At 38.3% G+C, this 12,651-nt stretch overlaps 1 protein-coding gene across 4 annotated transcripts in view; it reads left to right on the forward strand.

The window, feature by feature from the left end:
• The window catches only part of MMS22L (MMS22 like, DNA repair protein), a 119,245-nt gene that overhangs the window by 83,440 nt on the left and 23,154 nt on the right, over positions 1–12,651 (forward strand). For all 4 annotated transcript variants that reach the window (XM_070450077.1, XM_020909708.2, XM_070450079.1 and 1 more), the window contains 4 exons: positions 3,699–3,849; positions 5,546–5,697; positions 6,612–6,754; positions 12,335–12,494. In XM_070450077.1, the coding sequence (XP_070306178.1) occupies positions 3,699–3,849; positions 5,546–5,697; positions 6,612–6,754; positions 12,335–12,494 (606 nt within the window). The remainder of the gene's footprint in view (positions 1–3,698; positions 3,850–5,545; positions 5,698–6,611; positions 6,755–12,334; positions 12,495–12,651) is intronic.

The following is a 12,651-nucleotide window of genomic DNA, read 5'->3' on the forward strand; positions in this document are numbered from 1 at the left end:
CAGCTGAGCTATTAAGCACACGGGAAGATCACAGGCAAGTTATAACTTCAAATAAGAGTTGCCCAGAAAACTTGTAATAGGTATCATTTGAGCAAAGACCCGAAGGAGGTGAGATATGCGGCTGTGCAGATACGAGCTATGCAAAAATCCAGAGGCAAGAGCATGTCTGGTGTGTTCGAGAAACTGCACGGAAGCCATCAGCTCTTGTGGCATAAGAGATGGAGAAAGAGTAGTCAGAGATGCAGTCCACAGGCTGTGGAGAACTGCTTTCTGTCCTGCCTTATGCATAGTTGTAAAAAGGTTCATTTTTACCCTAAGACGGGAAAGTCTTGAGCAGAGAGGTGATATGATTGCTCTGGCTGCTGGACAGAGATTAGACTATTGAGAGGTGGGGAGGTCACGTTAGAGGACTCTTGTAACAGCTTAGAGATGGACAGCTGGAGCCACAGTGGGAGCGGTGGAAGTGGGGAGAACTGGTCAGATTTCCAGTTTGAAAGTAGAGCTGACAATTTTCTAAGTGGGTTTGATATGGTAAGCAAAATAGAGAAAGGGAGAAACCCTCGTTTGAGATGAGAAAGAATGTGGCAGGAAGAAATTTTTATGAGTGAAGACTGGGATTTTGACTTTGGATATACAGATATATTTTATATATATATCTCCCTTAAAATCTGAGTAGGGATGTTGAGTAGACCCCTGGATAATGAACCTGGGTTTCAGGGAAGAGGTCCAAGCTAGAGATTTCAATTTAGGAATTATTTATGTACAAATAGTCTTACAAAGCTATGATCTGGATAAGACTGCTAACAGAGTAAGTAGTAAAAAGAGAAGTTTGAAGACAGGTCCCAGGATATTCCCATGTTCAGATTTGTAGGATTAGAAGGAACCAAGAAAGGAGACTGCAAAGGAATACCAGTGAGGTGATGTGAAAACCCATTAAGTGTAGTTCCACGGAAACCAAATTACAGAGCATTTTAAGGAAAGAATAGTGATCAACATTTCGAATGTGTTTAATGGGTCAGTTAGGATGAGGCCTGAGAATTGGTCATTGGATACAGTAGGGGTCACTGGTGACCTTGAAGAGCAGTTTTTTGCTGTAGTGGGTAGAGGCAAAGGCCCATTAAAGATATCCAAGAGAAGATGTGAGAAGGGGAATCGCTGGCTGCAAACATAAGTAAATCTTTTTGAGTATATCACCATTAAAAGAGGCTTCCCTGGTGGCTCAGATGGTAAAGAATCTGCCTGCAATGCAGGAGACCCGGCTTTGATCTCTGGGTCAGAAGATGCCCTGGAGGAGGAAATGGCAACCCTCTCCAGTATCGTTGCCTGGAGAATTCCATGCACAGGCTACAGTCCATGGGATCTCAAAGAGTCGGACTCAACTGAGTGACTAACACACACACATCTATAAGAAGTAGAAAAAATGGGGATGTTAGCTGGAGAGGGAGGTGGGGTCAAGGAGGGTTGTTTTGGTTTTTTTTTTAATAACATGGGAGAAACTCCAGCATATTTATAATGCTGACAGGAATGTGTAGGAGTGAGAGAAAACTTGATGCTACAAGACAGTCATTTGTGTTTTAATTCCCATGAGAAATGGGATCTCATACAGGACTCGGCCTCAGATCTCCTGTGGTAGCAGAAGAGAAAGCAGAAAAAATGGGTCCACTTGGAGGTGGCAGGGTAGATGTGGTGGGTCTCTTCTGATGCTTCTCATTTCTCTGTGAAATAGTAAAAGTCACTAACTGAAAATGAAGATGGGGAGGAGATGCTGACTGATGGTAGAGAGAGGAGAGAAGGTATGCAGTAATCCTCTAGGAGAATGAAAGACCAAATGGACTAGGGAAATATGGTAGGAATGACGGCCAGCTCTAAGGACCCACTTACCATCTCTGGTCATAAATTTAAAGTGAGACCAGTCCACATGGTTGTTCACCAGCCACTTAACACTGGCCATAGGTGCCCGTGGGGAGAAAATGAAGAGTTGTAATTAAAAAGATAGTGTTTTTTTCCAGGCAAGTTCAGTGAATCAAGTAAGAGGCAAGGGAATTGACGGTATATGAAAATGAGCATAATGATGGAGCATTCAGTCAGGTTGCCTGGAAAGGGAAGGGAAGGCACAAAGTCAGTGAGGAACACGGGGACAGTTGTAGGACCAAGGAATCGTAGGTCCTGATGGAATCAAAGGATTGCTGGAGGAGTCGGGAACCCAGAGGAGGAGAGCTGGAAAGCTAATTTGATGCCAGAAAGAGGGGTCTTCACAGTCGGGATTTCAGGTTCTCCGTATCACCACGGGACTGAGTGGCGAAAGTAGTGGAAGGTGGTCTCACTGAGGGGGAGAAGTTCATGGCCAAAAGACTGGGAGAAAAAAATCATCAAGAACTATGACAGGAGTGCAGTTAGAAAGGATGACAGTGAGCTACAGTCTTCAGGGGATGAGAGGTGGTGAAGGAGGAAACAGACAGGTGCAACGAAGAGAGTGTTGGTGTAATTTGATGACCTGAGACTCAAAGCCAAAGGTTTTCAAGAAGAGGAAGGGAGAATGGTCTAGAAGCAGTAGTGTGGACCAGAAGTTGCTCACCCTTTGTGGGTCCCGTGTATGAGAGTGTGGGAGAATATAAACAGCCACCATTTGAGAGAGCATTACAGGAGGCAGTGCTTAATAAATAATTTATTGATAAACATAAATTGATGTTGGACAAGGAAATGGCAGCCCACTCCAGTATTCTTGCCTGGAGAATCCCATGGGCAGAGGAGCCTGGTGGGCTACCGTCCATGGGGTGGCAAAGAGTCGGACACAACTAGAGTGCACGTGCACATACATTGATGCACTGCAAATTAGGTTGGGAAATCCCAGGAAATCACAAATAAAGTCTGTTTACCATGGTGATCTAAGGAATTCTGGTTCCTAGAGTTTGTGAGTTCTGAGGGAAGTGGAGTATCACAGATTGATTGCAGGAAATCACTGTTTACTAGAAGAAAATGTCCAGTGTCCATGGTGAGTGAGAGCTCTTCATCTGTGGTCAGTGAAAGTGGAAGTCACTCAGTCATGTCTGTGGTAGGTGATGAGTAAATTAACTTGATTGGAAAAGAGTGGATGCTAGAAATATTTTTGGTAATGGATCATTTGTGTGAGAGAGGCTCTTTCGCAGAGACATCAGGTTTAGAATTTGTGGTTTGAGGGCTTTCCTGGTGGTTCAGTGATAAAGAATCCTTTGCTAAGGCAGGAAACATGGGTTGGGTCCCTGATGTGTGAAGATCCTACATGCCTTGAAGCAGATACGCCCATGCACTGCCACTATTGAGCATGCACTCCAGAGCCAGGGAACTGCGACTGCTGAAGCTCGTGCTCCCTAGAGCCTGTGCTCCACAAAAGAGAAGCGACTGTGATGAATCAGTCAATAATTTTTTTTTTATTAATTTGCCATTTGAAGGGCCTTTCTATTATAGATGCATTGTGATAATGCTGAGACAGATTTTTCCAGGCCCTTTCTTGCAGATGCAGATAATCAGCACAGAAATGTCTTTGACAATATGAATTTAGTTCAGTTTTAGCTTTCTGTTCTACATTTCTAAAACGTGACATTTACTGTTTAGTGCTGATTTTTTAAAAAATCACTATTAACATAATTTGAAGGGAGATAGTGATTTTTTTTCTTTCTTTTTTACATTCTCACTGTAAGTTTCTCTCATTGTAAATCTAGATTTTACTTTGCTGGCGATGGACTTGCCCAGCACTGCCCCATCAGATCTTCAGCCTCAGCCAGTTACATCAATGATACAACTCTTTGGTTGGGATGATATCATCTGGCCCCAAGTTGTAGCCAGATATTTAAGTCATTTCCTACAGAATAGGTAAGTGTTTTTATTTCAGGTGTACACATTAATGTAAACCCACAATAGATTAGTTCACGAGAAAGCTGAGAGTTTCCAAAATAAAAACTGGTCTTTGCCATGTATACTTTCACTCGGGCAATTTGTTGCTTTCCTGTGTATCCACATGTTGACTGTATTAATAGGAGGAAAGTTTTCTTAAAACATTGTTGCTGCTGCTTTGTCAAAATGGTTTTTGTAGAACAGCCTTAACCTCATCCTGAAATTATCTTTCTACACTCGCCATTGTGAAAGAAATTATGCAATTAATATTGCTAAATCTGTAAGGCACTGTTTTATTATCACAGTTTTAGTTTAATGGTAGCTTTCCTCTTCACACTAGGCTTTTCAAGATCGGACTTTTGTGCAGTGATGAACAAGAGACTTCATCACCTTGAACTTTGATTTTCATGTCTTTAAGTGTCTGCATTACATAAGAGATCTGAGGAACCCCAACAGAAAAAATATACAATCAGTAATAGGAATGGCATAGAACAATCAGGGTGATTCAGATAAGAATATCAAGATAAGGAAAAATAAAATGAATACACAAACCTAAGAGACCAATATAAATCTGGTCTCCCTGCCAGCCAGTGAAAACGAAGAGAGGTATTCTTCTCAAAAGGAAGTTCATTAAGCATACTCATTAATCATTTTCTCACTAGCTTTCAGTTACACAGTAAGGGAGTTCAACTTCAATTGGATTACTTTTAGGATCCCTTCCAGCTTAAGAATTCTTTGATGACAACAAACATTTGTTTATATTATTTGTTAAATACTTGTGTGAAATTATCTCAAAGGATTTGTTTTTAAAATAATATTGGTATGTTAGCAGCAAGGAAGGACGAACTGAAATGAAGCAACTGAAGTGAAATGCAAAGATGTTAAGTAGCGTTGGGAGGTTGTATAGGTGATAAACAACCCATCTGAGTTCTGTTTTGTGTTCTCCTTTTTTATGAAAATGTGTATTCAGAGTATTTCAAAACAGTACTTTTAGAGTTATGATTTATGTATTTTTCAAGTGTCTAACTTTACACAACAGTTATAATTAGGTTAAGACTTATCCCCATCCTCTCATAAAATGATTAGAAATCAGATTAAGCCAGACCTTTGACTTTGTAATTTTTAAAAAGCTCTTGTTCATATGTTATTTTGGAGTTCTTTAATGATGACTGCCTGTGGGCGGGGGGAGCAGGAAAGGAAGGGAGGGGGATTAGATTGGTTGGGAGACCCTCATAGATGTATTTCATCTTTTTTCTTCTGTATATGGGCATGATTGCTTCTCTGTTTTACTCTAAGGGCCACGGTTTTTTATTGTGCTTGCCACTTCCTTCAGTATTATCACACAAAGCTGCTTAAACCCCTTCCCTGTTTTTCTCATTTTAACCATGTCTTTCCCTTGGCATAAGTCATCTGTATGCCACCAGTGGAAAAAGGAAAACTTAAAAATTAGGGCATTATAAATGAGAGCAAGAGTATTTGTCTAAAATATTTTGTGGTATCTGTAGTGTTTATTTTCAGCAGAGTATGTCTGCATTCGTGTGTGTGTAAAATAATTGGGACCAAAAACTGGGGGGTAATTAGAATGTTTTATTTCTGAATCTCTGTACTCAGGGAACACATTGTCAGGGTTTTGTTTTGGTTTCTGTTTTTAATATTCATCAACTTATTTTTACAGCATGTTATGTGAAGCACTTTCCCATTCAGGCTGTGTATCTTTTCAAGCCCTAACTGTAAGATCATGGATCCGTTGCATTTTGCAAATGTATGTAAAAAACCTTCATGTGCCAGATGACTCATTCATTGATAGAAATCCTGACCAGGCCGTTGGTAAGTACTGCAAGTGTTTTGCTTTCTGGCTTGCTAAGTGTGTTTAGAATTTCCTGTTTTGTTACATAAATTAATAGAAAAGATTAAAAAATATATATTTGTAAGTAGGTATTAATATGAACAGAAGTTTATTTCCATTTGCAGTCTGTTTCTTTTTTCTTGATATTTTGCCATTACTGTATATGACAAATTTCTCTCTTATAAAGATAAAAGAACTTATTTCCTTGGAAGCTCAGAACAAAAATTTGCTCTCAGGTGACAAGCTATTTTTTTATCTTGAAGAAACTGATCAGAAAAAAAAAGTGAAGATATGAAGTAAATAACCAGATATCATACTGTGAACACCCTATAAAGAAAAATATCCAATTATGAATAATTTCCTCCTTTTCCTTGTAACTTTTTTTTTTAATATTCCATACTGTTCTGGTTGTCTGGAGCATGTGCATTTTCCTTTTCCTAAAGCTATTGTTTATGGCCGGTTGTAAATCTTGCAAAGGCTGGACTGGAAACATGCTCCACGTTTACTTTTATATTTTATTATATCCGTTGGCTTTCCATTAATACCTTTTGGGACTAGGATGTTCACAAGTAAATGTTTGTTTGTTTTTAAATAAAGCCTTCCTATAGTGAGAGAAACTTAGTTTTTAAAAATGTAGAAATGTTCATTTTAAAACAAATCATTGTCACAAATGAAGAATGCTGCATTCTCTGCTCCCGTGTGTGTGTGTGAACGTTCTCAGTCGTGTCTGACTCTTTGTGACCCTGTGGACTATAGCCCGCCTGGCTCCTCTGTCCATGGAATTCCCCAGGCAAGAATACTGGAGTGGGTTGCTGTTTCCTACCCCAGGAATGTATGTATATATACATATATGTAGCATAAACTTATATAATAAACATATAATTTATTTTGACAGAAAAGGACTACATGGAACAGTTGACTGAACTGACAAGGTTGCTATTTAAGCTATCAGAAGTAAAGAATATTTTCTCAAAGTCTCAAGTTGAATATTTACCCATCCCAGAAGATCCTAAAAAAGCACTTGTTCTGTTCTTTGAGGTATTTTTTTATTCATTAATATAATTGTCCAAATCAGTTACAATTATTTTTCCAAAAATCCTGAAGTGTTCATTATGTTTTTCTGTAAAATGAGTTATTTTAAACTGAATCATATTATTGGTTGCTGCTATTATAAAATTCTTGAAGAATAGCAATGTGAATCTAAGATATAGTGTACAATTCATTCTTGAGGACAGCAGAGGAATTACATTTAATGAAAAATAATAAGAGTAAAGAATGCCACATAAAGACCTTACTCCAAATTGATCGAAATCCTAGGAGTATCTTATTGCTAAAATTGCTGGCTAACCATATTCTGCAGGTACTTAAATCTCCTTATATATATGGTCCATAATAGGTCCAACTTAATGTTTACCACCCTGTAACAAACTATAAATTTTACAGTAAAATTTTAGTGTGTATTCAGCATAAGCACCAACTACTTCATATCCACAACATGGTTGGGGCTTTAAAATCTAATCCATTTGTTTTGTTTTGGCTCTGTAATAAATAGTCCCATTCAACATTTTACTTTTAATTATTAATTTTGTAGGGATCTATCTTACGTGATAGTCTTGTTTTATAGCCTAATTGAGGTTGTTAATGTGCTTGGATTAGTGTTTTTGTAAGCTATTCACAGTAAAACTTGGTTTATTTTCCCACAGTGGTTGATATTAACTGCAATGAAAATCATTACAACCCGTAAGCTCTTTGCATAAATGTGAATTCTTCCATTGGTTTTCATTAAGTTAAAATACAATTGTACAACAGTTAGAGATGTCATATTAATCTTAAAAATATTTCATAATGGTATAGTAAGTGAATATGAAAGTTGCTGAGTTGTGTCCAACTCTTTGCAACCATGGAATTCTCCAGGCCAGAATTCTCCAGGCTGGAGTGGGTAGCCTTTCCCTTCTCCTTTCCCAACCCAGAGAATTGAACCCAGGTCTCCCACATGGCAGGCAGATTCTTTACAGGAAAGCCCAAGAATAATGGAGTAGGTAGCCTATCCCTTCTCCAGGGGATCTTCAGTATATGCAAATGTAAAATACACATGTCTCTGGAGCCTTTTCTTTAGCTGTTGATTGAATCTCCATCTGTAATTAAACACCTTTGCCAGGGACTATCCTGGACCAGAAAAGAATGTAAAAGTCAAGTACCCCATCAACCATATTCAAAGGCTCTCCTAGTTTAATCCTGTCCAAATTAATTGCTCTTTCACCACTCACTAAACTATAGTTATTCGCTAAATGCTAGATAGTATTAAGCGAAGATTTCTTAGGGACGTAAAGAACCAAAAGAACTAGTCCTTGATCTTGGTGAACTTCTGCTTGTCTGAGAATACAAAATATGCCCAGAGATTAAAATAATATAAGATAGTATGATATGTAAGTTAGTAAGATATGATAAGTGCCAGTTAGTTGATAGGTCGGTCAGCAGGTTAAGAATTCAGAGCATCTTGATGTAAGAAGTTTAGTTTTTACCTGTGAACAGGCTTTATAAATTTTTAAGTAGTTCTGACTTGTTAAATGACGTTAAGAAAATCGGTAACAACGGAGTACATTAAAGGCTCAGGAGCACTAATGGCCAGAAGTGAGCGGGGCTTAGGAGGGATTGAAGATTGAACTAGGGGATCTTTGAGTGATTGTGATATACTGTGTTTAACTAGAAGAATGATGACCTTAAGCAGAGATCATGATTTAGGATGGGGCCAAAGTAGGTGAGAAGCCCGATTTTAAACCCGCTTTGTTTGAAATTGTCTCGGGGTGCTCAGGGACCTGTCTCCCCCACCACGCGCTGTGACTCACAGAACTCAGCATATAGTTGTACTTAGGTCTATGACTTCACAGTGCAAGGTTTCAAAGTACAGTCAGCAAAGAGAAAAGGTACATGGGTGACATCTGGAGAAGCCAAGCCCAGCTTCCTCTTCTAGTGGTGTTGCCCTGGACATGGTGAATTCTTCCGGCAAGGAGTTGAGAGCACCTGGGAAATTCTTTACTGGGGGAGCTCTTAAATGACTCAGTGCCCAGGGGTTTGGTTTTGTTTTGTTTTTCTATTTTTTTAGTAGGGGCTGGCCACCTAGGCCCTGTTTATTCAGCACTTTTAAAAATCCAGATTCCTAGAAGGAAAGCAGGTATCCAGCATAACTGTATTGGTTGCACAAACTGTTGAAACACAGTGAGCCATTCTTATCAGAAAGTGATGGGGAAAAAATATAAGGTTCCAAAACCCACCCAAGGGCCAACCTTGCATGTAAGCCTTCTAAGTTAGTGACATTGGGACCTGCTATGTTAACTCTTCTCAGCAGAGAAATGATAGCATGGCATGAAGGTAGGGGGATAGTCAAGGCACTGAAAAATACACATCTCAGAATTCGGAGAGGTTAAAGCGAAACAGAGAGAAATACTGAAATCTAGGGCACTGGTTTTCTCAAACGTCTCTTTCATAGACTTCTAGGAGTCAGTAATTTTAAGGGGTTCTGTGAGCTCAGAAGTATATTGGCATTTATACAAAGAACGTAAAAGCTGTAGTAGAAATCAACACCATGGCCCAAGATTATACTAGTAATCATAATTTTCAAGGCCATGCAATCACACAGGGGGAGAAAAGTCAGTTCACTTAAGAATATCACTAATGAAGCCATAAAGTTTTTGATTTTAATAAATTTTGATCCTTGAGTACATGCCCTTTTTGTATTCTGTGAATGACAATAGGAAGTGTATTTAAAGTACATTTGCTGCACACAGAAGAAAGACTGTTTAAATAAGAAACACTTATGTAATTGAGTTGCGAGCTGAATGGACACTTTTATCATGAAAGAACAACTGACAAAATATGGTTATTCAGACCTGAGTATTTGGCAAATATTTTCTTAAAAATGAGCCTGTCACTTCAAAGAAAGCAACTTTGAAATCACTTCAAAGACAGCATGTTTGCTAATTAATATAATTTAAGCTTTTAAGAAAATTGGAATTTTGTAACACTTACATTTGCCACCAGGAGCTTGAAAACTTCTTAACAGTTTAAATTTTTGGATAGCATTGGTGTTAACAAATACAATTATTTGTTATATTAACAAATGTGATTTTTAAAAAGTACAGACAGTGAAATGTGTTGTCCAAATTGGGAACCAAAATTTTTCATATAACAAGTACAGACGTTTTGGAAAGCGTGCATGAGTGGAAAACATGCATTCAAAGCACAGGATCGACCAGTGGCTTTTAATGTAGCAGAGTACAGACTCTGCATTAAAGTGACTTTGGAGGCCATATGACAACTCACGTTTAAGAAATACCACTTATCAAGTTTTGGTGTAATATCAAAAAGGAACTTCACAATTATCTGAAGCATTTATTAAAATACTTTTTCTTCTTCCAGCTACATGTATGTATGAGACTTATTTGCTTTTATCTACAACAAACAGATGGTATGCAGAAACAGATATGAGAATAACTATCTTTTATTAAGCCAGACATTAAAGAGATATGCAGAAATATATAAAAAAAAAAAGCCACTTTTCAGTACGTTTTTTTGTTTGTTTTGGAAAAGGAAGTTATTTTCACTGAAAATATATTACTTACAGTAACATGTTTATAATTTTAAAAATAAAAATTTTCTGTTGTAATTCCTAACATAATAAATATCAATAGATATAGTTCAAATAATATAATAATGTGAGAGTTGGACTGTGAAGAAAGCTGAGCGCCAAAATATTGATGCTTTTGAACTGTGGTGTTGGAGAAGACTCTTGAGAGTCCCTTGGACTGCAAGGAGATCCAACCAGTCCATCCTAAAGGAGATCAGTCCTGGGTGTTCATTGGAAGGACTGATGCTGAAGCTGAAACTCCAATACTTTGGCCAACTGATGCGAAGAGTTGACTCATTGGAAAAGACCCTGATGCTTGGAGGGATTGGAGGCAGGAGGAGAAGGAGACAACAGAGGATGAGATGGCTGGATGGCATCACCGGCTCCATGAACATGAGTTTTGAGTAAACTCCGGGAGTTGGTGACGGACAGGGAGGCCTGGCGTGCTGCGATTCATGGGGTTGCAAAGAGTCGGACACGACTGAGCGACTGAACTGAGCTGAACTGAACTGAAGCCCTTTAAGATCCTCAATTTTTAAGTGTATAAACAGGAAACTGAGACCAAAAGTTTGAGAATTTCTGGTCCAGGAAAAGAAGTATAGAAAACCAAGGGCAGAGATCTAAATGGAAAAGGGGATTCATTGAGTATATATCTTTTTTCTCATCTGTTCACTTCCTAATCACTCATTCACTAGGTTTCTTATCTTTTCCTTCATTCTACATTTTATCATCAACATGGCTAACTTTATTATCACCTTGGATAACTTACCTTGAGTCCTCATGTCAAGTCTCCTCCAGTAGTCTCTCGGTGATCTTCACTTCTGCAGTTATCCATCCACTCCCGTGACTAATCACTGAACCATGTCGTCAATGGGTGCATCTGAAAGTTCACTGACTGTCACCACTTTCCTTCCAGCTCTTGGAGTGACTTCATCAGGACCTTCCTTTCCCTATTTTCCAAGTGCAGCATCCTCTGATGGTCTCACTTTCTTCTCTATCTGCCTTAAGTAAACCTCTTGGAGGCCTCATTTCAACTACTCTTAAGCAACGCACTCAAAATCTCCCACCCCTGACTTTTGGTTACAGCTGTAAACCTTCAACTTTGGATCAGTACGACCACCCATTTTCTTTCCTCTGTCTTATGTTCTGAGAGCCTCAGGAGAAAAACCACGTAACCATGTATCCTGGTGCCATTCATGGTCTGGTTTGGGTGATTGAAATTCATTGTAAGTTCTCAGTAGTGGCTTAGAAACATCACTACTGTCCTCAAACCTCATCCATCCCTAGCCAGTTTTCTCTTGATTCTTTTTGTGACTTCTCAACTCTTGCTTATTCTTACTTTTTACAACTAGCCTCTCACGTATTTACCTTCTTCTTCTGACTTCACCATTATTCTTTCACTACCTCATCTCACACTTCTCTGCCTCCCCAATTTGCCATTTATACCCTTTGTACCTCATCCTATTTTTCCCTCTGAGAAAGTTAAGCCGGCAAGTATTGGCTTATAAACAAAATTCTGAGGAAAAAATCAACTCTTATCATAAACCTGAACTTTATGGAGTTCTGACTTATAAGAGTTTATTAACCTCACCAGTAGGTCTTTCTTGTAGAAATTTGTGGATTTAGAATTCCCAGTTATGTGCTAGAAATATGGTGAGCCATCCTGTTTGGAATGCCTAACAGGAAATTTGTTTATAAGCTTCTTGTATATTAGTCCCATGTGTCTTTAACTAATACTTTGCTGACTCATAATTATTGGTGAATTGATTTTTTTTATTCTTCCTTTAGCCTTTATTTTAATTGTAAAAGGCAAGGTAATTCTTTTTTCTGGATTTTAATTACTGTGAACATATATTGGAAAGTTAAGGATGAAGGTTTAAATGTAAGGAATATGTATGTGCATGTGTGTGGTAGAAAGAGGAATTATCTGTATTTTTCAAAGTCTGAATTGTAGAAAGCTTGGAAAGCTAAATCATGTTTTTTCTTATTTATAGGCTGTTGGTATAACTTACGGGAATCTGCAGACATTTTCTGATAAATCTGCCATGGTCACAAAGTCCTTAGAATACCTTGGTGAAATATTAAAATATATAAAACCTTATTTGGGGAAAAAAGTTTCCAGTGCAGGGCTGCACCTGACTTATACGATGATGGGTATGTATTCCCGACTTTATTAAAACTTCCCTAGACTGAACCTATGGTATCATGATGGATAGGAATATACTTATACACTGGCTAAGTCACTACTCTCCACACAATCTTAAGAATAATCCAAAAGACAGTGATTTAGTTTAAAATAATTCATGTTGAT

This window comes from Odocoileus virginianus, chromosome 19 (assembly GCF_023699985.2).
Source record: "Odocoileus virginianus isolate 20LAN1187 ecotype Illinois chromosome 19, Ovbor_1.2, whole genome shotgun sequence".
Taxonomy (NCBI): domain Eukaryota; kingdom Metazoa; phylum Chordata; class Mammalia; order Artiodactyla; family Cervidae; genus Odocoileus; species Odocoileus virginianus.